Source organism: Kwoniella botswanensis, chromosome 1 (genome assembly GCF_036426115.1).
Source record: "Kwoniella botswanensis chromosome 1, complete sequence".
Taxonomy (NCBI): Eukaryota; Fungi; Basidiomycota; class Tremellomycetes; order Tremellales; family Cryptococcaceae; genus Kwoniella; species Kwoniella botswanensis.
In genome coordinates this window covers 17,256,418-17,283,631 of record NC_088599.1, presented here as the reverse complement: position 1 = coordinate 17,283,631, position 27,214 = coordinate 17,256,418, and the positions used below count along the sequence as shown (strand labels likewise).

Sequence of the window (27,214 nt, the reverse complement as noted above, 5' to 3'; positions counted from 1 at the left end):
AACATATAGAAGACAAGCTGCCCATGCGATGAAAGAAACGGATATATACTTTATACAAATGTGTGTAACTCGAGAATGGAAAAGACAGAAAACATGTACAGATAATCCTAAATCGACGATCATCTCGTCAGCTCAAGACGAACAGGGCGGATGTACAGAGGATATACTTACGCTATTGACGTCTACTTTGATCAGACATATTGAAACCTAGTCCTGTCATTCCGTCAGAGCCTCTTCCAGCTCTTTGAGTATCTCTAAATTGTCCACCTGCATCTTCATCTGCCCATGGCATACGCATCGTAGCAGTAGCGGAGGGTTGTTGCTGTCGCTGTTGATGTTCCGGATTTTGTTGAGCGTTATGATCGTTCCTTAGTCCTAACAGTGTCCCCACGTTCTGCAGCCCTCGCCAGGGATTGCCTGTTCGAGGTGCTGTACCAGCTCCAGCGGGCATTTGAAGCCCCCTCATATTCTGCCTAGGATGTTGAAGAACCGACTCTTCCATGAGTTGAGCTGCAGCTCGACCTTCGATCAGGTTCACATGAGCCTGAGTGACCGCATGAGGTGGTGGTGGTGGACCTTCAGGTTGTGGAGGTAATCTCGGTACAGATAATTCTCCCATCTGCCTAGGATCCGTCGCATCACTAGCTGCACCTCTTCGCGGCGCCTCATTTGCTCCTCTGTTCAGACCCCCTTGATCCCGTAATATACCGGCTGCTCTAGCCGCTGCGATTGCCCGAGTCACCACCTCAGGTGATAATCCCATCTGCGCTCCGATGTGATATTCATCCTCCTCCTCGTGACCGGTTTCATTGGCAGCAACTCCCCTATTGGTAGGGAAACCGTTGGCACCTTCGTTAGCTGCTGATCCTGGTTCCTGGTCTGTCCTGGAGCTGCACCTATGGAATTCGTCAGTTATGATCATCTGATATTCATATGAAATGACTTACCAAAACCTGTGACCTTCTTGCCATGCCCGACTCTGACATTCTTTACTACAATACTTCGCCTTTCTACACCTCCTACATTTGGCAAACTCTCTCGGGAACTTCTCCCATCTCCCACAAGACATATTGGCGCATTGTCTGATTCCACCTCGAGCTTCATCTTTCCTACACGCATTACGCATGATCACCCCTGCCCAATACTGGATCTCTTGTGGAACCCTGAAGAACAGTGGATCAGAAGGTGATGGTCGAAAGGTGAATCGCTCGACAAGAGAGAATATATCGGGAGTTTCGGAATAAGCTGGTCTTTCAGGTAATGGATTTTTGATTGTGTCAAGACCTAGGTCGAAAGTGGGATGCATGGGCCGTCGAGGATGGTGAAAGGTAGTTCGAACGTGAGGGTATTTGGAGAGATAAGCGAGAAGTTGGAGAGCGAGGAGGATACTATCATCAGAGTATCTGTTGCCGTCAGGGTTAAGCAAAGAGCTTATCCCGACATAGCTACCTAGATCGTGGAAGCCTCTGGGAGCGCTGTTGGCGATGATAATTGCCGCTTGATCAGGTGTATTGGCAGGTGGAGCTTCACCTGGAGCTTGACCCGGCGTTGGTGCTTCTCCTGGTGTCACTCGAGGAGTCTGAGCTGCACCCGGTTGACCTGGGGGTGCTCCAGCTTCCATATCTAATCTTGCTTGTTCAGCAGCCATTGCTTCTGGATCAGGTTCGTCAAGTTCTTGTCGATTATTGGTCTCCACAATCTCGACTGCCGGGGGTACAGCAGGTTCGTCCGTCTCAATAGTACCATTGTTTTCCATAGCTTGAGCATTGACAGCGGCGATACCAGCTTGAATAGTAGCGGTAGGCAAATCGATATCCTCGCCTCCATCCGAAGTACCACTTCCAGCCGTAAGATCTCTACGCCTTTCCCTTTCCCTATCATTTCTGGGCGCTAGACCGACTGGTCGAGCTATGATTGTGCCTCTTCTTCCACTCCTGCGCGAGTCTTCAACTGATTCGTGAGCATGTCGAGTGGGTGTACCCATAGGACTGGATTGCGTACTGACGGGTTCTTGAGCTAGCTGAGGGACTCGGGAGGAAAGGTTGAGGGCAGGTGGACGCAGACCTTGAGCTGCCGCTGCTATGTTGCTTTCGGATGTATTACGGGGTATAACGCTGGTCTCCTCGCCAGAGAGGGAGGCATCTGCGCTGGAAGTCTGACTTAGAGCATCGCGAGGCATGGGCGGACGAGGTGGTATAGTCATAGGTAGGAGGGTGGTTGATGCTCGGGGGGTGGTCGAAGGTGGTGCGTTCATCTCTTCTCTTTCGTCCATATCGATACTCCCTTCTTCTGCATCCACCGATGCGTCATCAGTTTCACCACCTTCTGCATCAGCCATATCCACATCCGTATCTCCTTGAACCGATTCCTGTGGTGTCTCATCACGAGGTTGATCGGCCCAAGCGGCTATGTTCAAGTTGAACCCGAAGGCAGCAGCAGCCTGACTAGCTATATGAGCTGCTGTTATTGTTGCAGGTTGACTTTCTGATGGTGCTTGAGATCGACTATGATGACGATGTGACCTTTCATTCCTATCGGGTCTTTCGGATTTCTCAGCTTTCTCGAGCTTCTCCCTTTCCCTCTTCTTGAGATTCTCAGTTCCCGGAACAGGTTCACCAGCTGCGACGGCGTCGACAGCAGCTTGACTACCTAGATGTCCTGAGAAGATCGATATTCCATGATCCTTCAACCAACTTTCCAGTATCTGAGCGACCAGATCTAAAGCTCCTGATTGTACCACCCTCGTTCTGATATCTTCACTGCCCCTAACACCTATGTTGACCACACATTGGAATGCTAAACTATGTCTCAGCGAGTTGGCCCTATCTGCGGTGATTATACGCGCTGTCGATGGGCCGTTCAAACCCCATAAGTCCTGATGTGTAGATACGTCCTTCGGTAGACAAGATTCACGGAGGATGTCAAGGAGTCGTTCGAGACCACCATCAACGGTGAGAATCTCTCGGATTCGAGGAGAGGTGGAAGTGAGATATGTTAAGGAGGTAAGACTGTTTAGGAGGGCGAGGGGACTGTTGGTGTCGAGAGCTGCGATGGACAGGTAGTGTCAGCAGGAGAAGGGAGAAGAGGGACAATCAGGGAGAGGGAGAAGAGAAGCGTGTTGCCACCTACCTCTACGGTCATAAATCAGATGTGTTATATTCGTCACCGCTCTGTTCTGTGGGGGGAATGTGTAGTTGGACTCTCGCATGGTGGAGCTGGTCGAATGTGAAGCACTGTGCTTGGTTGCGGTAAGTCAGCACTACTTATAACGTGAGCGGTAAATTATCATGATCATGGAGCCTGAAGAAACTTACAATGATACTAACGATGGACAACAGGTATTAGATACACAAGTATCTAAAGACTGGGAGAGGCTGATTCAGCCTGCACTTGAAAGGAAGATGTTGCGTTTCTGGTGCTGAGTGGTTTGCTGTTCACGCCTGCTGTATCTGTGCTGTAAGTCCAGTCTACTGCTGGGATTGAATGATCCTGTGTGTACTGGTTATGATGAAGCGACTGGAAGCTTTAGATGTGTTGGATGGGCTGTATGGGGTGAGTGAATCAGAGATAGAGTGGTGAGACATGTAAGAGTGGGATGGGATGGGTGTTTGCCGATTATGTTGTTACGCTTAAATCATGATTACGTACCGGAACGATCGACAACCATGCAAAGTCATGTGGCACACGACTCTCAGATCAAAGGCGATGGATACCTGGTACGATGTATCAGTAGCAAATGGGCAGGCTGACGTCCGATACCAGCTCAAAGGTACGCATACGTAGGCAATATCGAGAACCGCAATGATACCACGAATACCAAGAGCTTCGCGGGAGGTCTATTCTTCTCCTCCTGATTGGGCGAATATAGTCTTTGTGACATTACACTTCACTCGAACCAGTTTTGCTATCCTCGTTGGACTTATTGGACAACAAACTGGCAGACATGCAACGGAGTCCAACAGTTTTGGATACCCATACTCATAAGAGCTTAACAAGCTGTCTTCGCCAATTATCGTCTATGCCGGTCCTAATGGACCGAGGTCTCTTTCCCTCTTTGCAAGATTAGCTCCTTTGATGTGATATCTCCATTATCGTCCGCTAGATAGCACTCAAAGTCCCATCAAGAGGCCAAAGTGGGGTACTAAGGAAGGTGACACTGGAAAATGACTCGAACGATAGGGTCAGAGATCACTACACAGATAAGGGAGATTATCAAGTACAGTATATACAAGTATCGCATTATAAGCGGCAAAATGAACTTTACCCCTTCTCCGTTTCTACCTTGAATAATAATTTATACCTAAGCAATCGTTTGTTTCGGAATGAACATGCCCGTTGGTAGGTCAGGTGGTATCTCAATACTGAGTATGGATGAATGCTGATGATATTACATAGTTGTCAATACCGTTGTTACACCTTACAGGCCTCCAGTCTATGTGGCCAACCCGCTAATCAATCAAGGGCTCATTATGCCCGATCCTAATTCTGCCATGGGTCTGATCCAAGGATATCCCACCTATACTTGCCCGACTGTGCCTATCATCCAACAACAGCCAGAATCTATCATACCTACTATCGAAGTACAAGGTAAGTCTTTCAGGTTCCCTTTCATCTCAACACCCTTACTGTCGACGCTTAGGTGTATATGTCTTCACATAGCTCCCCCAACTACGATCATCAAAGAGCGATATCTCCCTCCCCCTCCTCCGGTATATCGCCATTCGTCACCCAGAGTACAGACGACCGTCTCGACCCCTTCTACAATCATGAAGAAAGTCACCAACTCTGCGCCAATCATCAACCCTCCGCCAATGAGACACATCCACATCAAACGAACTAAGAAACTCAAGTTCCCTCAATCGAATATCGTTAATGTGACACCTTCTCCTCAGCCTGCTTTGAAGCCTGCCATGAAGACCATTACCACGATCAATAGGACTACTAGAAGAACTACCACTAAGGGAAACGGGCGTCATTAGTATACAGTGGAACAGATAGCAAACTCTTCGAACTGCCAACAAGCCTTCAAACCATGGGTAAAATAGCCAGAAGATAAATTTCATCAGTGCGCTGACTGTATATGTGCAACCTGGACTAATGTGTATAGCATGCATCTCGAATCTGTGATCTCTATCATTGCATACTAGCCCACATTTGATGTAAGATCTTCTTTATATGATACATTAGTCCTTCCCTTATCTTCCATTTCCCCGAACTCCCCAGCTAAGTCCACAATTTGATCAAACCATCCCAAGAAGCAGTAACGAGTTTGGACTACGAACAACAAGTCAGATTTCTGGATATACCCTTTGGAATTCAAGATCCAGTTAGACTTACATGTTCATTAGGTAACCAACAATGATCAATGACTACTTCCTTATGGGCCTTCAACCTCTTCTGGATTTTACCATTCTTCCAATCCCAGAAAACAACATCACCATTTCCAGTACCAGATGAAATATATTTCCCATCGGGTGAGAAACCGATAGCACAGGCATATCCAGCGACAGTATGTCCCGCAAATCGTTTCTTCTTGTTCTGTCTGAATGAGCCATCTGCTGAGTACACTAAGATCTGATTATCCATCGATTGACATGCAAAGTATTTATCTAAGACAAGTCAATGTAAGCTTTTTCTTCGCGTTCAGAAAGAGAAGAGTCACGAAACGCCAAACTTACTGCTTGGATGTAAGGTGACTGCTGGCATGGAGTGCATATATGGTTCGGCGATGTACTTGATCACCACGGGAATATCGTAGTCCCATCCTCGGATCGTCTTATCATCGGAGGTAGTGACGAATCGACGGTTCTCATCGACGAAAGTGATAGTGTTGACAGGACCCAGATGCTGATCGTATGTTTGCACTATTTCTCTTTGACGTAAATCGTACTAGTACCAAAGAGTCAGTACAACAATCCCATTGTGGTGACAAGGGGTGACTCACCTGGATGATCTTCTTATCCTGCATACCAGCCAAAAATACATTCTGTTTGTCGTAATCGGGGTTGAACTTCACTACATTCGGTACTTTACCATTCGTGAACGCTTGAATACATTTACCAGTTTCCGTATCCCATAATTTGATATGCCTATCATACGATGCTGATAGGAATTGACTACCGCTGTTGTTGAAAGCGATATCTTTGACAGCTTGAGAGTGACCAAGGAACGTTCTCAGACAGTTTCCTTCGTGATACACATCCCACAATTTAACTTTCGTGTCCATACTTGCACTAAGCAATAAATGACCACTTTTAGGGAACAACCGTATAGCGGATACACCTTTGTTGTGCCCAGTCTACCAAGAGCTCGATCAGCGTATGCAGGTATGATTCACGAATGAAATAACACTAACCCAAGTATGAATACATCTTTCTGGCAAATAAGCATTGGGGGGTGCAGAACCTTCTGACGGGTTGAGCTTGACATCGGTGTCGGTAGGAATGTGCATATACGTCCTTCCAGCGTAATCGTGTAGCTCCTTGCCTATCGAGGAGTCAGCCCTCTTCAGATGCAGTCGGAAGAGAATTCAGCGGACTCACCATGGAATATACTCTTCTCGTCTCTCGCGACCTTCATCTTCTCCTTCGCCACCTGCTGAGCTTCTTCACGTCTTCGCTTCTCCTCTCTCCATTCCTCGGCCTCCTCTTCTACCAGGGGATCAACATCTTTATCTCCTTGCCATTCTGCCCATGGACCCATATATGCTCCTTCACCATCGACTACTCCCAAATCTCCTTTCCCACCTCTCTTCCTCTTCGTTTCTTTCCTTTCTGATCTAGATGGACGTATAGTTTCGATTGACTGATACCCATTCTGATGAGCGTTATTTAGTGATCCTACTATTGGCTGAGCTGCTCCTGATTGTGTCGAAGGGTTGAGAGCATATCCGTGAACATCAAATGTACGTTGAGCCATCGCGAAAGAATAGTTGTCCATCGACTGTTCTTCCACATGACCTGATAAGGTGTTCATACCCTTGTTTTTCCGTTGATTGAAGGGGTCCACCGGTCCAGCTACAGGCCTCATCATATCTTCATAACTCAGGTTCACGTTCACTACTTTGTCCGTCGGACGAGTGATTATGGCAAGACTGGCACCGTTCGGATCCTGTACATAGAATCAACATTAGTTGGCTCATTTCCATCCTTGGTAGACACCGTCGCGAAACTAACCTCTTTTAGCACATCCGGTGCTGACTCCACAGCAGCCTTCGTAGCTTTGTTGGTGCTGGATGATCCCTTTTGCTGCTCATTACTCGTTGAGAGACCGAACGCATCTTTCCTGGCCTCTTCCTCAAGCTTCTCCTCGTCCTCATCATCTTCTACATCGGGTTGAGCAAGGTTTCCTCCAGCGACGGGAAGCGAAGAAGGACCTGCAGTGATGCCGTCCCTTTCGTCGTCTGAAGATTCGTAGCCGGCGAGCAGGGTAGACATCTTTTGAGGGAATTGAAAGGATAATGTGACAGGTGAATGATTGCAAAAAACAAAGAGATGTGCTCTGAGATCAAGCAGGCCGAGGAGAAAGTAAAGTGCTCCTTGAAGAGCTGTCCGTTGAGCCTGATATCCGGAACCACTCATGGAGTAAAGCAAAAGAGTGTGCCTGATATTTCAAGTGGAGGCGACCATCCTCAGTCCCTTCTCGTTGATGATTTTTCAGAAACGACAGTGTTAGTACATGTATACCCATGACACCAACTATCGTATCACGAATACACATCGACCGGAAGCATGCCCAACTCGATAGCGAGGCTGAAAGCCATACCCGATGAAGCAGGTCCCAGTGCTTCGAGAGGTACAAGGGAAATACGGAGAGCCTATCTTTCGCCAGATGTACTTCGGACTTATAAATTGGTAGCAGGAGATTGGGTCTTGCTGAAATCTGAGAAGGGTATCTGTGTGGTTCAGATATGGCCAAGAGTAGGACTTGATGATGACGGTGAGTTGTTTCTTCATGCTTTGGCTTACAGTCAGCTAACAGGAATCTCAGCAATCGTACTCTCCTCAACTCATCTTTCCAACCTGTCCAGTTCTCCAATCGATCTTTATCGTTTCACCCCTGAACTGCACTCGCATGGTAAAGCATCTCGAATTAGGGTGAAAGAAGTACTCGAAACTACAACCAAGGCCAAAAGCAAAGCAACTGTAGCCGAGGAGACACCAAGGGAAAAGGAATGGCTTCGAGCATCAATCAAGGAAGTTCTCTGTGAGTTGACATTCTCGCTATCCCATGAGGGATGATCGCTGACCCGACCATAGCTTCCACAAACTACATAAGCAACGGCTTCAAGATGACAATAGGAGATTCGGATAAGTCAGCTCGAGTCTTTGAGATCACCTCCATCGATCTATCGACCAAAGAGTCAGCTAAGAAGAGTGGATCTCCGTTGGAAGATGGATTAGAGAGACTCAAGATTAGCGGGGATGAAAGTGCAAAAGTCATGTACGCAGTGAGCTGGAAGACTGAGGTAATACTAGGAGGTGAAGAGCAGAAGGTTCAATCGGGAGACTCCACGGAAAAAGACGGAAAAATCAGTACAAGCGGTACAGCGAAATCTCATTCCAACACCACCGACGGTCCTATCCCATCCTACATCAACCTCTTCACGCCCTCGCAACCTCCGACAGCAGCGTATGGCCTACTAGGTGGACTTCAACCGCAGATAGCCCAAATAAAATCTCTCTTGGACTTGCCAATGCTACATCCTTCCCTGTTCTCAATGTTCGGTCTCACCCCTCCTCGAGGTATATTACTACACGGTCCACCCGGAACAGGTAAAACCGCCTTGGCCAGAGCAGTCGCCTCTTCCGCTCAGTGTTCTTGCATCGTCGTCAATGGACCTGAACTATCCTCGGCGTATCATGGAGAGACGGAAGAGCGTCTAAGAGGCGTATTCAACGAAGCGAAGAAACGGAGTCCGTGCATTATTGTCTTGGATGAAGTCGATGCCTTATGTCCAAGGAGGGATGGCGGAGAAGGTGGCGAAGTGGAAAGAAGGGTGGTGGCCACTCTCCTTACTCTGATGGATGGAATGAGCCAAGAAGATGTAGGGGAAGAAAGGATATTTGTGGTAGCTGCTACGAATAGACCAAATAGTATCGATCCAGCATTAAGAAGACCAGGTCGATTTGATCGAGAGATCGAAATTGGGATACCCGATGTCAATGGACGACGACAAATAATTGATATCATGCTTTCAAGAATGCCCCATTCTCTCAGCGAGCAGGAGGTATCAGCAATCGCATCTAGAACTCATGGGTATGTCGGTGCGGACTTATCGTCACTTATCAGAGAATCAGCGTCAGCAGCTATTCAGCGGTGGCACTCCTCAAACCCATCGGAAGGAAGCAAACCGGTTCTTACAAATGCGGATGTTTTGACTATCCTTCCTACGATACGACCATCAGCGATGAGAGAAGTGTTCTTGGAGACTCCTGCTGTGCGATGGTCAGATATAGGTGGGCAAGACGATGTCAAGCAGAAATTACGAGAATGTGTAGAATGGCCATTGACACATCGAGATACATTTACTCGATTGGGTGTGGAAGCTCCACGAGGTGTACTGTTGTATGGTCCACCAGGTTGTAGTAAGACCATGACGGCGAAAGCTTTAGCCACGGAGAGCGGTATCAACTTTATTGCCGTCAAAGGTCCAGAGGTGAGCTGGAAGAGTCATGTTTAAGCCAGTAAATCCAGCTGACAATGACGCCCTAGCTGCTCAACAAATATGTCGGAGAATCTGAAAGAGCAGTTCGAGAGATTTTCAGAAAGGCCAGAGCTGCGTCGCCATCGATCGTCTTCTTTGTGAGTGATTATACGCTCGTGCAACTCTATATCCAGCGCTAAGAAAATTCAATTGCAGGACGAGATCGACGCACTTGGATCAGTTAGATCGGATGACAATACACATTCAGGTGTCTTGACATCTCTTCTCAACGAGATGGACGGTATTGAAGAGCTATCCGGTGTGACCGTAGTGGCAGCTACCAATCGACCAGATGTTCTTGTGAGTCAAGAGGCTTTAGGAGGATTAGTATGTGATTAACTATTGGCCGTCTCTCATAGGATTCCGCCCTGATGAGACCAGGCAGACTGGATCGAATCCTCTATGTCGGTGCGCCTGATCTGGATACTAGAAAAGATATCTTCAGGATCCGATTGGCTACTATGGCTGTCGAACCTGGCGTAGACGTCGAAGAGCTAGCTCGTATAGTGCGTAGTATCCTTGATTCTTGAGCTTCGCTGGCCACCACTGACGAATTCGACATTACAGGCGGACGGCTGTTCGGGAGCCGAAGTAGCTTCAATCTGCCAGGATGCTGCATTGGCAGCTATGAATGAAGATCTAGATGCGCCTTATGTGAGTTTTCCTGCTTCAATGCTATATACCGGTAGAAAGAGACTGACTATAAGCACCTGTGTTAGGTCAAGAAATCGCATCTTCTCCATTCGGCTCGAACGGTGAGAAGGAGAATAACGCCAGATATGATATCTTTCTTCGAAGAATGGAGGGATCAATCGGGAGTGAGGAGTGCGTAGATCATGTTCAAGATCATATGCAAAATATATATATTGGACAATGCATTTTGTTCAGGCTGGTCTTGTACCTGGATCCCAACTACATGATATGTAGTCGCATTGCAAAGTATAGCGTATCAGAAATCTGCATAGCATAGCATATCTTATGTTTATATATATATATATACGAGGTAAGAGATTATTATATTACTTATATTCACGAGAACAAATATCAAATCAAACACTCAAGCGTCAATGATCGAAACAGAACCAATTGTGTCGAAAGAACCGTATTTACTGGGCTACACCAGCTCTTTCCTCGTGCCATCCTCTAATACTACTCAACAGTTTGACGATCTGTCCCGAATCTCCATTCCTAACATCGTTAATACTGACTCCAGCGGTATCAATCCCAGCATCTATTAGTATATCCATCATGGAGAACAAGCCTTCTAAGCCCGGTTGACCCGAAGCGTCGGGGGCGAAAGCTTGAGGAGGTACGGGAGGGGAAGGCTCGATGTGTGATAAGTGTTTGACAAGTAGGAAGATGACTTCTCCAGAGACGAAGGATTTGGGTATGGCCGATGCTCTAGGGTAAGCTTGAGGTAATGACGAGTTTACCCATCTGACTAGTTCCGGGTTGTTTTTACCTTCATCGGATTGATAGACTGAATTTACCTGAGGGGAGGAAACATTGAATCAGCATCCTGTTGACTTCCTCAGAAAACGGCAACTCACCGCTGGTCGAGCAGCACCATTGTAGTTACTAGAGGGTCTTCTGGTATCTCGGCTGGGTCTTCCAGGTGAAGGAGCACCAAGCTGTTGACTCGCTCGTCGTCGTTCACCTGAACTAGTATCAAGACTCATCTACAAATATCAGCGCGATTCGGCTTTCAGCTAAACTCACCAATACACTAGCATCATGCGCTGTGAGTTGATTAGGGTTTTCTCTTCTCGTAGCTTTCTGGGTGGCTTCTCGAGTTGCTGGACTGGGAGGACGGGGTGCCATAGCTTGAGCTTCGGCCAGAGGGATAGTAGGGATATTGCAAGATGAAGTGACTGGAACAGAGTAGTCCCTGGCGATAGTCGCCTTCATCAAGGCCTTCATCCACTCTCGAATGGAGATTTGCTCGGTAGACGAGAAGTAGTGAACCTTGTCATTGGGCCCACCAGTAAGTCTGAAACCGTACGAACCAGGATTGGTGTTTTCGTCGACGATTACACGATGACCTTGCAATTCGATATGCCCTTTCACTCGATCTTCCGTCTCACTCTTCAAATAGTAGAGATGAGAACCTTTCAATACGAAGAATCTTTGCTTCCAGCTACCGTACCTATCTCCCTTCTTCTTCAGATAACCTGAATAATCAGGTGTACCAATCTGTTTGAGAGCCGCGGCGTTCCCTCCACCGGTTCCAGAAGTTCGTCTGTTCGTTTCAGGTGTAGCAGGTTGCATCTGGTGAACTCGGTTCGAGCCAGAGAACCCAAGACGAGAGGAAGTTCGGTGTTGTTCGGAGCTTGGCGAGACAGAGCTTGGAGGAGCAGGTTTACGTGATCGACCAAAGAAGCTCAACCGCTCTTTATTGTCGGTACTTGGTTTACCACGCTTGTGACCCATTGACCCGGTGGATTCACGCTTGGTGACAACAGAACTTGGAGTGACAGGGCTGGCAGGTAAGCTAGCAGCTGTCGAACTAGCTTGGTTGGTAGAGGGTGTTTGTGCGAGGTTCTCATTGATAGCTTCCATAGGAGCAGGCATTCCTAAACCGACATTGCTCGTCTTTCGGCCATGAGACCAAGCTCCGTGAGGGATATCATCGGTGGTGGAAGCGGAAGTGGGTGGTGTGGTGAGAGGGGGTGTTGTTGATGGGAAAGGCTGTCCTAAGGATGAAGGTGGCGCGCTCATGCCACGCAAAGAAGCACTTCCTGGTACATTCAGAGGAAGACCGGAAGGAGAGAGTTGCTGAGAATTAGATGAGACCATCGAAGAAGGTCGTCGTAGTTCGGAGATTGCAGCAGCTATTCGCATACGTTTGCCGAATTGAGGGATATCAAGCTCTTTTAGGAGGTTGGCATCAAGTTCGAGGAGGAGATCACCGGTGATTTCGTGTTCTAATGGAAATGTTCAGCACATGTGTGATAAAATGACAGCTTCCGACTTACCTCTGAATTTCTCTGGAATACCTTCATCAAATCCTTTGGCTTGGGCCCAAGCGACAACATCATCTACGGTCCATGTGTGAGCAGGCTTGCTGGGTATAGCAGAGCTGGATGAACGAGCTGTGAAAGCAGGTTTTTCGAAAGGAGGTGTGGAAGGGATATGGGCGGCTGGTTCGAGTGATCCGGTTGACGCCTCCTGACGAGTGGATGAGTGTGTAGATGGCTGTGCAGAGAGAGGTAAAGCCACAGGGGGTGTTGTCGCTTTTGGGAAGGAAGCCTGTTCCATCGTGACGGGGCTAGAGTGGAATCCGTTGGCCAATGGGGAGTCGAATCGGCTACCAGCTGCACCTCTTGGACTTTTTCTCATCTCCTCCTCTTCATCTTCGCTCTCATCGGAATATACCAATCCAGCTACACCACCGTTCGACGAATGTTGATTCTTCTCCCGCTGTTCATTGGCTAATCGAGCTTGTTCTGCTAATTTCGCTCTGGCGTTCTGACCAATTCCAAGTTCCTCTTCATCATCACTCTCAGGCTTGGCAGTAGTGATGGATTCTATAGCATCTTGTATATCACCTATAGTCCTGCCCATGACATTTCCTACAGCTGCAGTCGTGCTCTCCACAGCAGCTACAGCATTATCTAGAAGACCACCTGACGAATCGTGAGTCCCCCTGGGTGATTCATCTGGTATCGGGATGGTGGGAGCGGAAAGGTAAGAATCGTTTGTGGGTGCAGATCCATTGACGGTGGATGTTTGAGGAGCAGCTGTTGTCTCAGGAAGACCGAGGGGCTGATCTTGAGGTGTTGTAGGGTTTTCAGAGATGTATGTTGCTGGGAATAGACCTTCTTCACCTTTGGTATTTCGTCCCTGTAACCAGTCAGCACGGAAAGACGAATTGTCAGACTTACTCTCCACCATCCGTCTCCGAAAGCTTCGTCTTTTTCCAGTACCTCAATCTCTTCACCCGCTTGAAACTCTAATTCATCGCCGTGTTCGGCCATGAACGTGTGCACAGCTCGTACTGTAAACACCATCTTGTACAATCTTTACTGTCGATACTGGTTCAAGAAGATCTTCAGTATAGAGGACTTGACTGGACTGGTGGGAGATTATCTCCAAGGAAATGGAGGAGACGGGAACGTACCAAGATGAAAATGTTGAATTGGTCATGGGGAAAAATGAGGAACGGGCATGAGCGTCATTGTCCAAAGCGGTCTTTTTAATGAAAAGGATGCTGACACTCACGGCTTGACACGAGGACCGAGTGGCTTTCCTTCTTGAGTGTTAGCGAGATGTATACGAGTCGAATAGCAATGAGATGGATGAGGATGTTTATCACTGAAGTGGGTGTGAGTGTGTGATTATCAGTAGGGTTTAATCGAGGTCAACTTGCAGGGTATCTTACTAGCACTCAACTCAATGCGTGGTGGACGTCGTCTATTTCCGGAATCAACTGCCTATTACAAACAAACTGATGACGATCACCCATTACAGATCTGATCACCCCATTAGCAATTTTTACCTAATCCGTTTTGTTATCTCAGGGTTCATTCGTAGTCACAACATGATTAGTACTCCGGGTAAGGTTGAAGCTAATGCCAATGCCACCACCGACTTCATCCTACGTTCTAACTTACCGCTACACGTTCATATTCGCGTGTCCGTATCAACCCATCAAGCTCATCAGCAAAACCTCTTCTCCACCTGCCATCACTACACCTCAGAACAGCCAGATCCACCATGTCAGTCTCAAAAGGAGTGTTGCTCATCGGTGGTCCCTCCAAGGGAACCAGAATGCGTCCATTGACGCTTGATTGTAAGTGTCGGATCAATGCTCAATGTTCAAGGCGAGAGGTATGGTTTTGGCTGATTTCGTACTGGTTAGGTCCCAAACCCCTTCTCCCCATAGCTGGGAAGGTAGGTATATTCAAGCTTACACATGGTTAGCTCACTATGCTGATAATATTCTATAGCCCATGATATGGCACCCTCTCTCCGCTTTTGCCAAAGTACCAGGTCTCACCGAGGTTATCATGATTGGTTTCTACGAGGATTCAGTGATGAGTGGATTCATCAAAGAAGCCAAGAGGGAATTCCCCAACATCGCTATAAGTTACCTGAGAGAATACAAGGCACTTGGTACTGCTGGTGGTCTTTATCACTGTAGGTCTCTTTCAGTATACATGCACTCACACTTATTTCGAGATTTATCAGGAGCTGACAACACTGTTCTGACAGTCCGGGATTCAATCCTTCGTCCACCTGTACCACAAAATATCTTCATCTGCAATATCGATATCTGCTCCGCATTCCCTTTCACCGAAATCCTCGAATTGCACTCCAAACACCGAGGTGTAGGTACGATCATGGGTGTCAACGTCAGAAAGGAGTCTGCTCAGAAATACGGTTGCATCGTTACTGAACCTGAGAGTCAATTGATGGTACATTATGTCGAGAAACCTGATAGCTGGATCTCCAACACTGTCAACGGAGGTGTTTACTGTAAGCTATTCCTGTCTGCCATCTTAGAGAAGCGAAGCTAAGCTGATCCCATCTGTTCAGTATTCGATAAATCATTATTTGACGAGATCAAAATTGCCATGGATGAGAAGACTGCTCGTGCTGCGTGAGTTAGCTTTTTGGCAACAGTGGCTGGAAAGCTGATAATTCCTGTACAGAGAAGATCCTTTGGTCAAGCCAGACGAGATCCTTCGATTAGAACAAGATGTCATAGTCCCCCTGGCAGCTGCTAAGAAGATGTACGTGTATCAGTGCAAAGATTTCTGGAGACAGATCAAAACCGCTGCGTGAGTAAGCTTCACCTATTCACTAAAATCATGCACTCAAGCGCCCTTTCATAGCTCCGCTGTTACTGCCAACTCCCTCTACCTCGCTCGAATCCAAAAGACCTACCCCGACTTCCTCGCCAAATCATCCCCCAACGTCATCTCACCCGTCTACATCGACTCGACAGCTACGATCGACCCAACAGCCAAGATCGGACCTAACGTAGCTATCGGTCCAGGTGTGACCGTAGGAGCAGGTGTCAGAGTCAAAGATGCGATAGTGTTGGAAGGTACAAATCTGGAACAACATTCTTGCGTATTGAATTCGATTGTAGGAGCCAACTGCAATGTCGGTGCTTGGGCTAGAGTGGATGGGAAACCTGAACCTGAACAAGATGTCAAAGGTCAAATCAGTGTGACCATCTTAGGTGAGCAATCTATATATCATGTATAAGACATGAAAGGCTAATACGCCGTATGGCATGTAGCTACCGAGGTATCTCTCGCCCCAGAAACTCTCGTCAGAAGCTGTATTGTGCTTCCTAACGTAAGCTGTCCAGGACTGCGGGAAAAGATGATAGCTGACTCGGGATTGGTTAGAAATCTCTGAACCGAAACTCAGCCAACGAAGTCTTGCTTTAAGCAAGCAGTGCTCTTCAACTCAGAGAATCTCGCTGCCGAATATTATGGATTACCCACTACAGATGTCCATATATATATACATATATATATACATTTAAAGGAGCTTGGAACCGAAAACATGTATACCACCTTAGATTTTTCCACTTATCACTTGATTATACGGGAATATGGATCCATGCATAGGACATAGATATATCACATAAAGAATATACTGTACATCATTCATGAAAGTCATGAGAATTCGTCTATATATACAAGTAACCGGGGGGTCAAATCACATCTCCAATAATCGATCAATAGCTAAACCCAAATCATCTCCACTTCCTTCCAAGACCGCTTCAACCACATCTTCATCCAGTGCAGGGAACATTTGATGCAGAGTCTGTACGTTAGCTCGCCGCGTTTGTGCGTAAGCTTCTTGGGACATGTCGATGGTCGATTGAAGCTGCAATGATGAGAAATCAGGAATGGGGTTATCACCAGGGGATGGCGTTCCACTAAGAAACAGGATCAGCATCTTGTCAATCAAGAATGACAAGCGAAAATACTGACGCTCGTGAGGCTGGAGCTGACCCATCTCCAGGTATACCCAAGCCGAAACCTTGCAAAGTTCTCGACGGACTTTCGGGCGTAGCAGCTCTATTGAATTGAGATCTTCTAGTTCTGAATACATCCCTCGAAGCTGGAGTCTGCTGCTCTTGCCTAGGTCGTCTCTCAGGTGATCGTTCTTCACCACTCGTACTGCCATCTTCAGACCTATCGTCGGTCGGACTCTGCATGGTTTCTAGGATCTTGCCGATGGCGCTGAGAGGTTTACTGACTGCCTCCTGAGCCAAGTTACCGGTACGTTGGAAGAACCGTTTGGTACCATCCAAGGCTTGAACAGTGGTTGTGAGAGACAATGGTCGAGCAGCTTCCTCTCCCGAGGTGACAGCGGAGAACGGAGACATATCTGCGGGGGGTAATGCTCGAGCAGTTGAAGCTGATGGTGAAGGCGGTAATTCTTGGATAGCATCTTCGACGTTCTTCTCAAATTCTGCTTGGGTAATGTTACTCAGACTTGAAGCATCCATTGTCTCTATGAATGCGATAGCTCCGCTCTGAGAGGGTCATATCAGCGGAGAGTATCAAAGCATAGCGGGTTGACCTACCAAGCTGGAAAGATAGTAGCCAGCTTCTCCTTGCAACTTGGAAGCACTTCGAAAACGGCTGATATACCTATGCTTGCAGTTAGATGACAGATCCTACTCTACATCATTGATAGGATAGTTCTTTACTTACTCGATGTTGGACAGCATGTTATCAGGATTGGCTTGGAGCACAACGAAGATCAATATAGGCACGAATGCATCCGCCCCAGTCGCTTCAGCACCATAAACATTCCGTATCAAACCTATGATGGATCGTTAGCTTCGTAGGTTGACCAAACTACCTAGAGTAGCTCACCGAATATCACTTTACAGCAGTTGAGGATACAGATCATTTTATCTCTAGGCGCTTTATAGTGATTTATCTTGAGCAGTTCTGATAAATATCTCGCCGTTAGCTGTAAGTTTGATAGTATCGGAAGTCTCGACACACCTTGCTCGGCAAATCCCAAAAACCCCTGGGTAGCTTCTCCCTCAGGTACATCCAGATGTTTTTCCCTAACCCATCCGAACAACCTCACTCTCTGTGCGAACACTGCATCTCGTTCTAGATCGTCAGTAGTGATAGGCTGAGAAGGTACCAATTGAGGGGTGAAAGTGCTGAAAAATACGACAGGCATCAGCCTCAGGAAGAAGGAAGAAGATGAGCGAAGGATACACACTAGTTGTATAACCTGTTCATGACTAGCTTTTCCATCGCTTCCAGAGCATTGTCGAACTCTGCCGGTGTCTGTGATTTCCACGGTTCGACCTGAGCCATTTTCTCGGATATGAACTGTAACAATATGAGCAAGGATTGAACCTATCCTGAAATGCACATGGATGTCGAGACTCACAGCAAGGAAGTCATGTATCAATTTGATCTGCTCGTTGACAGTAAATGGTTTCTTAGCAAAATTCGATAAGAAGCTGCGTCAAACATGATATCAGTAAATGCATCTTTGTCATAGGAATTGACCTGACTCACCTTTTCAAATATCGAGCTATAGGTTCAGCAGACTTTGTCCTTAGATCCTTCAAGAATCCAGAGAAGTTAAATGTAGGCTCGGTGTTTGAGTTGATAGATCCACTACTTTCAGCTTCGGTTAAACCGACCTGTCTAGGTGTTTCCTGCGGTATTGAAGAAGATGGATCAAGTCGAGCATTGTTCCTCGCCGGTGTGACCGGATCTTTCGACGCTGAAGAGGAGAAGGTCGGAGCTGGTGTAGCATATGGGTCGAATTCGGCTAGGTCTGCTTGAGCAGGTCGAGGGGCGGTAGGTGTGAGTGATGAGGAAGGTGTGGAGAGGGGTAACCCTTTTGCCGGAGGTTGATGAGAGGGTGCGTCTGGTACGATCGGTTCTGTACGTGGTGGAGCAGGGGTGGTGATTGGCTCGGAAGGTTGGGCAGGAGGTGCATGATACCCTGCTTGAGCTTGATCCGAGATTGGTAGATCCAGCAAAGAAGTATCGGCTGCCTCGTCAACGATCACTGTTGGAGGCGCAGGCGTTGATGGACCGGCATTATTTGACGATTCTAGCTGGTTGGTTTCTTCTGCGGACATTGCGAATAGAGAGGGATCTGAGAGTGAGCGACGGGATGATAAAATGATTGTTGATAATGAAGGAATGAACAAAAGGTTATTCGAATATCATTCTGGATGTTAGGTCGAACCGGTGCGGGTACGCGATAAACAAGGTACAGCTGTACAACGTGGATATCTCAATGGGACGAATGTGGCATACTCAGTCATCAGTCACCTCATCACAACATGCAGATCACATATGGTACGCAGACACGCAAGCAGGACTGACATAGGGTATGCTAGCATATCCAAGATCTCAATGAATGTGTATATACGATAAATAAGACGGGGTCTGTTCTCGATAAATGATGATGGGCATTCTCTCTAAAATCCAAAATTTTCTCGCAGGCAAATAATCTATGTAATGAATTCCATCAAGCAATCTAGAGTTTTCCTTCTCGGATCATTCTGAGGTAGTATCGAGCCATTTCTGTGGTAAAGAAGCATAGGGTAGATTAGCGATGGTCGTGAAAATGGGAAAACAAAAGCATCAACTCACCCTCGACACCTTGTTTGACAGACCACTTAGGTTGCCATTCAAGAGATTCCTTGGCTCGAGCAGTGTCAGCTCTTCTTCGTTGAGGGTCATCAATGGGCATCTCCTTGTGGATGATGTTGACTCGTCGGGGGTTGGCAACACCTTCCTCCTTTTGGATTTGCTCGACGATGTCCTGAATGAAAGTATCAGCAACGAATCACCTCACTCTGAAGCCGTGACTCTGACTCACTCTGACAGCCTCGGCGAATTCCATGATGGTGAACTCGTGAGAAGAACCAATGTTGGTAGGTCGGGTCTCGTCACCGTTCATGAGGAGGATCAAACCATCGATCAAATCGTGAACGTATTGGAAGGATCGGGTTTGTTGACCATCACCGTAAACGGTCATGTCTTCACCTTTAAGAGCTTGGATGATGAAGTTGGAGACGACTCGACCATCGTAAGGGTTCATTCGAGGACCGAAAGTGTTGAAGATACGAGCGACTCTGACATCGACACCATCTTGTCTTTGGTAACCGTAGGTGAGGGTTTCAGCAACTCGTTTACCTTCATCGTAACAAGCTCGAGGACCGATACAGTTGACGTGACCCCAGTATTCTTCACGTTGAGGGTGTTCCTCGGGGTCACCGTAGACTTCCGACGTGGAGGTGATGAGGAATCTAGCCTTGGTTCGCTTGGCGAGACCAAGCATGTTGAGGGTACCCATGAAAGAGGTCTTGATGGTCTTGACGGCGTTGTATTGGTAGTGAGGAGGAGAGGCGGGACAAGCGAGATGGTAGATTTGGTCAACTTCGATGAGGAATGGGTTGACTACATCGTGTCTGACCATTTCAAAGTTGGGGTGACCAACCCAGTGAGAGACGGTAGTCCTGCTACCGGTGAAGAAGTTGTCAAGAACGGTAACTTCATGACCGAGAAGCATGAGTCGATCGACCAAGTGGGAACCGACGAAACCAGCACCACCGGTGACGAGAATTCTCTTTCGCTCGGTGTTAGGGAGGTTCTTAACGGGAGGGAATTTGGCGACGGTGGTGTATTGGATGGAATCGGTCTCCTTGAAGTAGGTGGACTCGGATCCGTAGTCCTTGTGACCTTGACCAGCGAGATCGGTTTCTTTGTTACCTTCTTTGAGGAAAGCAGGGGTCTACAGAGCGTGGAAAAAGGAGGTTAGTAACAGGCACGTGAAAGGAAACACAATCAACGTGTCTGGTTGAGGATTTTCCATTGGTGTACAGTAAAATCAGATGATGGTATGCACAACGAAAGGAGGGGAATAAGGAGAGAATTGAAGGACCAGAAGGAGGAACCAAGAAGAGGACAAGAGGTATAGGATGAGAAGGGGTGAAGCAGAGGTTAATCGGAGGGAGAAAAGATAAATATAACGCGTTAAAAGATGGGCGAAAGGGGGAAGTGATAAGGCGACGAGGGGACGTGATAAGATGAAATATAGGATGCGATGACAGATAGCTACACTCACAAGGTACAAGCTTCTCAAGGTATCAACTTGGACTCGAGAGTCGAAGCCGAATCTGTTGGCACCGACCTCAGTGATCTTTTGCTGAAATCATGAAAAGTACTGGTCAGCTTATCGTTACAGGGGACGTGACGCGTACGTGGAGCGTTGAGTGATCGGTTGAGGAATTTGATAAGGATTTTTTCAGACTCACTTCTTGTTCACCAGACATGTTGTTGTTTTGTAAAGAATGGAAGGGGTGTGACAAGGAGGGTAAGAGGGGTTGAAGATGAATTATGAATGGGTTGAAGAGAGAAGAGGAAAGAGAAACGAGATAGATATAGATTAGAGTTGATGGATGAAAAGTTGGAGTATGCGTGTGGTGGTAGGGTAGGGGGGGTGTATGCGACCTACTCCTAATCCGGAACTAGCACCAGAGTAAAGCGAATAACCTCACGCGTTCGTCTCCCTGAGCTTAAATTCTAGATTACAGCAAGATTACACCGCCGGCATATCGGAATTACTCATATCCCCTCGCGTGGCAGCCATCCCTCTCTGGGACCACGTGCGTGGCGCCACTTACATCCTTCTGCACCTCCCACATCTTGTCACTCGTTTGCCTTTCCAAGTCCTGGTATCAATATAATCGTATGCATAGTATGGTATAAACACAACGGGCAAGAGCCAGATACATCTAGAGGGTATAGGATCATCAAAGAGGAGCGATAATAGAGGAGGATTTGGCGTCGGTAATCGTTCGAAGGACGTAATCGTCTCCGTTCTGCAACACATCGTTTCCCAGTCATTGTCAGCACCTCTTCTCTTCATGGTTATCGTTTCTAGCTAAAGAAACTCACTTTGGCAATATATCTGACCCAGGGATGAGCCTGATTCAGATCAAGTTGGGTGTCAGAAAGGTGAGATTTAACGAAAATACAGAAAAAAAAGGAGGATGATTGGAAAATGGAGTCGAGTTGGGGGAGACGGAAAGTGCCACAAACTCACCTGATAACCTGATTTCTCTACGATTTTGAGATATCTGACCTGTATACCTGAGACAGTAAAGTAGGGAATCTCAAAATTGACTGAGATAGGCGCTCGCTTATCGATTTCGTCTATGATCATGAGTCAAAGTGGGGTGAAGGAGCAGATGAAGAGATGAATTTGAGAGGTGTTAGGTATTCAGGATTTAGCGATGATCACGATCATGGTTTGGGTGATAACTGATGGAGATCCGCTACGTACCATTTCGAACACTAGGGAGACCAAAGTGTGCTCTCATCATATAGTCCCTTCCACCACCTAACTGTTTGATTTTCCAGACAAATGCTGATTTCTCTGGAGCATACACGACCGATCCCACCGATGTCTAATAAAACTAAAGATTAGCTATATTACATCTTGTGCTGGAAGAATAGTGTTGCTTACTCTGAATTTGGGACTGTCAGCATCATCTGGGACGGGGACAAAAATCTCCACGTTGTTGGCTGTACTCTTTCTCTTGAATTGGCCTCTGACCTTCACCATGTATTCTACTCTTGAGCCTCTATGATTCTCCACACTAGCTTCTACGTAGACCAAGGGTTTGACAGGTGTAGAGAGCCGATAGGACATCAATTCAAATTCGCCGTCAGGTGGTATGAAAGATATAGTTCGATCGTTCTCAAATCGAGAAAGTCGTACACATTGATGGAATTTGACGTCCTCCATCTCGAACGATTTCCCTCGGGCACCTGAGCAGCCATATCAGATCGAATGATCATTCGTATGCGGAGCATAGAGCGAGCTTACCTCGTCCTGTAGCTTCAAACATGACCTTGTCATTTAGACCTAATCTCAATTCGGGCATTCCTGTGAGGTAACACTTCATCTTGACTGCACCAAGGATCTCCGATCGTATGACGTTCCCGGATGCATTGACCTAAAAGCAAGGATCGGTATGATCATCAGCTTGATCACACTAGCATACGACGTTATTCCTTCCACGTGTGTACCTGCTTCAAGGACCCAATATGACTCACCAAAAGATTGATACTCTCCACAACGTCCAAAAACACCTCGTTCTTCCTATACCTGATTCCCTCAGATCTCCACGAAACAGCATTGGTCACAGCCATAGGAGGTCTAGCTTGTACTTCGAGTTTATGTGATTCTTGGGTGATATACCTATGGTACAGAAAACGAGAAATAACGAGCCATCAGAAATGCCACACATATAGATTATTGATGTATTGATGGAAAAACAACGACTCACTCCTGCAATATCTTAGATTCGGTCGTTTGAGGGAATCCAAAATCCATCATCTCATCTAACAGCTCGTATATGATCACAAAATTGTCCCTGATTGATTCCTCTTCGAGCTCTTTGAAGTATTCTGTCAGGACCTAAATTTGATGATAGGGTCAGAAGCGGATTGATCAAGGGGAGAAGCGATATAGCTCACTGAACATAATCGATGGAGGAAGAAGATGATCTCGGCCGCATTTGAATTTCGTTTCGAGAGGGCAAGTACTATATATCATGAATGGTAAAACGTCAGCTCGAGCTTGGTTTAGGAGAGCTTCGGTATGTTTATACATCGAGACAATGTTTCGTTCATCATGCACAGGTATGCCAACGAGTACCGCACTCACGGTACAGATTGTTATGCCTGATATGCATATAATTGATTCCTTCGTCCGAGAAGCAAGGCGTCACCTGCACGTTCTCCTCTTCCATCTCCAGTACCAAGGGCAAGAATCTTTCAATGTAGGACGGAGGGACATCGTCTCGGTAAGATCGTTGGATGAGGGACTGTTCAATTCGATATCAGTAAAATCGGGGGCTTCAATCTAGGTCTTATTCCCAGCTCACCTTTCCCTTGACATCTAGGATAGCAACTGAAAGTCGTGTCCACAGAGATCAGCTACACTATTCATCTGGAGGAATAGGCAGACCTACCTAAACTGGCCATGTTGACCTAGAATAAATTCCTACTTGAACCAACTGCTAATGGTAGAGGGTGGTGTGCTGAGAGGTGTATTTTATGGTGCCACCGCCACTGACAGATAATTTGGATTAGAATGTACACCGTCTACCTTCAGAAGCCTGTCTCTTGATGCGTCTGGATCGTATTGTCCATTTCCATTATTGTCTGCAATTCCATGCACGTCACGAAGGTGGACACGCTCATCATGTTTAGGCGAAACCTATTTGGGCACCCCACTTTATTGCCCAGTCCCCTTCAGCTGGGTCCGGTATGTTTTCTCCTCACCACGACAAAACCCTCCCACCAAGCTATTGAAGACACTCAGACGCCGAAGAGGGATTCATTGAGGTGAAATGCATGTGTGAGACCACTTTACCTGGAAAGGCAAGCATGAGGAGCGCATCTGAGCTTGCAGATGCGGAGGATTAGCATGATCGGTCTTTGCGGTAAGATCGACTTCCAGAAACATGCCGGATACAATCGGTGAACGGACAAGAAAGCATCAGATAACAAGTGTGCATGGTATAGACATAAGATTCAGAACGGTCATAACTAGTCTTTTTTGTGTGTGCAATCTACATCTACCATTCTTTAGCGAGTTTGAAACCTGTTATGGCAAATGTCAGCTTGGATGTATCACGACATGACGAAATTACCAGCTCACTCCATTCAAAGTCAAGCCAGATGTTATTGTCATCGTCGGTCACTCGAGATCTAACAAAGTATGTTCCGGATCTGGCGAGCATACCTGAAGGTGACTCCTCGGAAGCGAACTGAGATTAAAATGACGGTATGAGAGAATATCTCATATGGATATTTTAGAATAGGGGACTGACGACTTTGGTGTAAGGTGCTGGTTGAGGGCCGTAAGATCCAAGCATTGCCTCTGTCTTATCGACCTTGACACCTGACCTCTTGACGACTTGTAAGAATCGCAACCCGGAGACGATTTCGTTCTCGACGCTAGAATCAAACGTTAGACTGAGGGACAACCATACTGTCAAAACACTCACGTAAAGGTGATACCAACGGAGTATTCGACACCCTCTTTGATAGTCACTACATGTCAGTTAAGTTCGGGTGATTGAGGACTCACAAGGTTCTTTCCTGAGTTTAGCAAGGTCGGCAGCTGGTTGAGTGAGATCTATAGAGATGTTCTTGGAAAGAGTAGGAGAACTGAGGAAGAGGGTTTTAAGAACAACCTATCGCCAGAATTAGTTTAGATGTATGACCAATACCTGTCGCTCACCTTTTTGTTACCACCCGCACCTGCAGAAGCAGCCAGACCGAGGGAAGCTTTCCAACGTTGAAGAGACTCGTCTTCCTGTATCAAGACAAATTAGCTGATGAGACGGTCAAAATGTGACCAAACGTACCTGATCAAGAGCAGCAAGCTCTGCGACGGTCTTGCTTTGACCGACCTAAAAGACCAATCAGCACATATAGTCGTCTACAATGCCGATGGCGTTGACTCGCCTTGTAGCCTTGGGTTTCGGTAGGAGCCAAGTCGTCTTCGGTGGCCTGTGCATGGGGTAAGCTGCGATGTACGGCATAGTCATTCAGCAGCTCACCTCTTGTGGATGGGACATGTTGATTACCAGGTGAGGCTGTCAGATAGGGATGTATGTATGTAGCTCAGAGGGCAATGAATCGTTGACTCGTCGATACTGAGTGAGGAGAAGTGGTACAGTCTCAAAGTGAATGGCTGTCGTCAGAGTGTAGAGTGGAGACACCGGTTAAACCGTGGGTCCGTGCGTGAGAGTTAAGAGACGAAATCAAAATAACACACGCGACAGGCAAACACGTGAACACAAAAACAATAGAATAGTTGGAATAGCACCGCCACAACCCTGAAACGCCGTGTGCAGGTGAGATCGCACCTAGTAACACCATTATAACCTTTACAACCGGATTAGTCCCGATTACAAAATCAAAGCGCCGATCATTAGAAAACATCAAGGTGGATTAGAAAGATGGATATAGTGTGGGTTGAGACTGATGAATCTCGTCAGAGTCAAGCCTCACCCTAACAACTCGTTGAATATCCTCATCTCCTCTCCTCACTCCTTACACTTATCATCAGACTATCATCGAACCACCATCGTCATCAACAGGTTATACACACATACGCATCAACACTCTCAGCTTCAACAGCCTCATCCAAATCTACTCATAAGAACTAGAAATCAAGATGTCAGGAGAGATCAGGCGGAAGTTGGTCATTGTCGGTGAGCAGATATGAACTCTGATAAACCTTCTCAAACAAAGGGTCTCTTGTCACGTATATAACAATCTCTTTACTGACTATCATCACAGGTGATGGTGCTTGTGGTAAAACATGTCTGTAAGTTCAAGCTCATAGATTTGATTCGAGCAGTATGCTTACTGCCCATTCACAGCCTCATCGTCTTCAGCAAGGGCATGTTCCCAGAGGTCCGTTCGTCCATTGAAAGTGGTAGTATGCCATTCCTAACAATCTCATCTTTAGGTCTACGTCCCCACCGTGTTCGAGAACTACGTTGCAGATGTCGAGGTAGATGGTAAGAAGGTCGAGCTAGCTCTTTGGGATACTGCTGGTCAAGTGAGTGATATTCGATTGAGTGGCAACGGGTGACTGACGACGCATTGACCTTTTCACAGGAAGATTACGAGTGGGTCACAAGCAACGCAGAAGAGGGGAAATAATACTGATTCACGTCACTATAGTCGACTCCGACCTCTTTCTTACCCCGACTCACACGTCATCCTGATCTGTTTCGCCATCGACTCTCCTGATTCTCTTGATAATGTACAAGAAAAGGTGTGTGTATCGTAATCTCTGTACGACAACTGGTAGCTGACACCGTCGTCAAAACACAGTGGATCTCCGAAGTCCTCCACTTCTGTCAAGGTCTTCCAATCATCCTCGTCGCCTGTAAGAAGGATCTCCGAGATGACCCAAAGACCGTCCACGACCTCGCTAGAATGAACCAAAAACCCGTTACCCGAGCCGAGGGTTTGGCTGTCGCTCAAAAGATTGGTGCTCAAGGTTACGTTGAATGTAGTGCCAAGCTCGGTGAAGGTGTCAAAGAAGTATTCCAAACTGCAACAAGACATGCTTTGATGGTGAGTCGGTGTGATATCAAGGACTGAGGACAATGCTAAATCATTATATGCGATATTTGCAGAGCAAGAAATCAGGAAGATCCAAGAAAGGAAAAGGTTGTGTCGTACTCTAAGGTTTAGATTCGAGTTGTACTTTTTTCTTCCCACTATTTACATCACCGTCATCCCATCATTAGGTGGACTTATACCTCTTCTTTACGCTCTTCCTTCCCTGTCATATTTACCTTTTCTCCTCATTCACTATTTATCCAGGATCGTCCTAATGTGTCCTTTTGCCCTCTTTTCCACTCCTTTCCGTCGATTTATTCTGTTATGTGATATGATGAGGCTCGAGATGATAATTGATGCGTTACATGATTGACATCTG

At 46.8% G+C, this 27,214-nt stretch overlaps 11 protein-coding genes across 11 annotated transcripts; 4 read left to right on the top strand and 7 right to left on the bottom strand.

The window, feature by feature from the left end:
- Positions 1-172: 172 nt before the first annotated feature.
- L199_006545 (uncharacterized protein) lies at positions 173-3,208 on the bottom strand (the record flags this gene model as incomplete). The annotated part of the gene is made up of 3 exons (XM_064892244.1): positions 173-896; positions 948-3,045; positions 3,130-3,208. 3 exons carry the CDS (start codon positions 3,206-3,208, stop codon positions 173-175), a joined length of 2,901 nt encoding a protein of 966 aa, XP_064748316.1.
- Positions 3,209-4,469: 1,261 nt separating this feature from the next.
- L199_006544 (uncharacterized protein) lies at positions 4,470-4,979 on the top strand (the record flags this gene model as incomplete). The annotated part of the gene is made up of 2 exons (XM_064892243.1): positions 4,470-4,587; positions 4,660-4,979. 2 exons carry the CDS (start codon positions 4,470-4,472, stop codon positions 4,977-4,979), a joined length of 438 nt encoding a protein of 145 aa, XP_064748315.1.
- A 244-nt stretch (positions 4,980-5,223) lies between these two features.
- Positions 5,224-7,436, bottom strand: L199_006543 (uncharacterized protein; the record flags this gene model as incomplete). The annotated part of the gene is made up of 7 exons (XM_064892242.1): positions 5,224-5,274; positions 5,338-5,609; positions 5,679-5,889; positions 5,945-6,298; positions 6,356-6,486; positions 6,543-7,110; positions 7,176-7,436. 7 exons carry the CDS (start codon positions 7,434-7,436, stop codon positions 5,224-5,226), a joined length of 1,848 nt encoding a protein of 615 aa, XP_064748314.1.
- A 294-nt stretch (positions 7,437-7,730) lies between these two features.
- Positions 7,731-10,539, top strand: L199_006542 (uncharacterized protein; the record flags this gene model as incomplete). Its single annotated transcript, XM_064892241.1, has 8 exons — positions 7,731-7,938; positions 7,990-8,205; positions 8,259-9,658; positions 9,715-9,804; positions 9,863-10,006; positions 10,066-10,212; positions 10,274-10,360; positions 10,426-10,539. 8 exons carry the CDS (start codon positions 7,731-7,733, stop codon positions 10,537-10,539), a joined length of 2,406 nt encoding a protein of 801 aa, XP_064748313.1.
- A 273-nt stretch (positions 10,540-10,812) lies between these two features.
- On the bottom strand, positions 10,813-13,716 carry L199_006541 (uncharacterized protein; the record flags this gene model as incomplete). The annotated part of the gene is made up of 5 exons (XM_064892240.1): positions 10,813-11,196; positions 11,257-11,385; positions 11,432-12,630; positions 12,682-13,549; positions 13,591-13,716. 5 exons carry the CDS (start codon positions 13,714-13,716, stop codon positions 10,813-10,815), a joined length of 2,706 nt encoding a protein of 901 aa, XP_064748312.1.
- Positions 13,717-14,422: 706 nt separating this feature from the next.
- On the top strand, positions 14,423-16,110 carry L199_006540 (uncharacterized protein; the record flags this gene model as incomplete). The annotated part of the gene is made up of 9 exons (XM_064892239.1): positions 14,423-14,498; positions 14,568-14,599; positions 14,656-14,845; positions 14,921-15,184; positions 15,245-15,308; positions 15,361-15,489; positions 15,544-15,896; positions 15,957-16,015; positions 16,069-16,110. 9 exons carry the CDS (start codon positions 14,423-14,425, stop codon positions 16,108-16,110), a joined length of 1,209 nt encoding a protein of 402 aa, XP_064748311.1.
- Positions 16,111-16,384: 274 nt separating this feature from the next.
- L199_006539 (uncharacterized protein) lies at positions 16,385-18,800 on the bottom strand (the record flags this gene model as incomplete). Its single annotated transcript, XM_064892238.1, has 9 exons — positions 16,385-16,607; positions 16,663-17,210; positions 17,262-17,328; positions 17,392-17,503; positions 17,557-17,634; positions 17,692-17,858; positions 17,921-18,033; positions 18,095-18,167; positions 18,226-18,800. 9 exons carry the CDS (start codon positions 18,798-18,800, stop codon positions 16,385-16,387), a joined length of 1,956 nt encoding a protein of 651 aa, XP_064748310.1.
- A 404-nt stretch (positions 18,801-19,204) lies between these two features.
- L199_006538 (uncharacterized protein) lies at positions 19,205-21,005 on the bottom strand (the record flags this gene model as incomplete). Its single annotated transcript, XM_064892237.1, has 5 exons — positions 19,205-19,251; positions 19,321-19,492; positions 19,550-20,464; positions 20,798-20,878; positions 20,988-21,005. 5 exons carry the CDS (start codon positions 21,003-21,005, stop codon positions 19,205-19,207), a joined length of 1,233 nt encoding a protein of 410 aa, XP_064748309.1.
- Positions 21,006-21,485: 480 nt separating this feature from the next.
- L199_006537 (uncharacterized protein) lies at positions 21,486-23,727 on the bottom strand (the record flags this gene model as incomplete). Its single annotated transcript, XM_064892236.1, has 12 exons — positions 21,486-21,554; positions 21,631-21,660; positions 21,779-21,888; positions 22,019-22,142; positions 22,202-22,506; positions 22,565-22,694; positions 22,795-22,939; positions 23,028-23,158; positions 23,218-23,285; positions 23,408-23,567; positions 23,628-23,653; positions 23,715-23,727. The coding sequence occupies 12 exons, from the start codon at positions 23,725-23,727 to the stop codon at positions 21,486-21,488; spliced, it is 1,311 nt and encodes a 436-aa protein (XP_064748308.1).
- A 596-nt stretch (positions 23,728-24,323) lies between these two features.
- On the bottom strand, positions 24,324-25,331 carry L199_006536 (uncharacterized protein; the record flags this gene model as incomplete). The annotated part of the gene is made up of 9 exons (XM_064892235.1): positions 24,324-24,349; positions 24,407-24,515; positions 24,579-24,705; positions 24,756-24,801; positions 24,920-24,944; positions 24,992-25,066; positions 25,119-25,163; positions 25,219-25,263; positions 25,314-25,331. 9 exons carry the CDS (start codon positions 25,329-25,331, stop codon positions 24,324-24,326), a joined length of 516 nt encoding a protein of 171 aa, XP_064748307.1.
- Positions 25,332-25,933: 602 nt separating this feature from the next.
- L199_006535 (GTP-binding protein rhoA) lies at positions 25,934-26,960 on the top strand (the record flags this gene model as incomplete). The annotated part of the gene is made up of 8 exons (XM_064892234.1): positions 25,934-25,970; positions 26,059-26,086; positions 26,142-26,175; positions 26,231-26,323; positions 26,383-26,393; positions 26,449-26,542; positions 26,602-26,847; positions 26,910-26,960. 8 exons carry the CDS (start codon positions 25,934-25,936, stop codon positions 26,958-26,960), a joined length of 594 nt encoding a protein of 197 aa, XP_064748306.1.
- Positions 26,961-27,214: the final 254 nt, after the last annotated feature.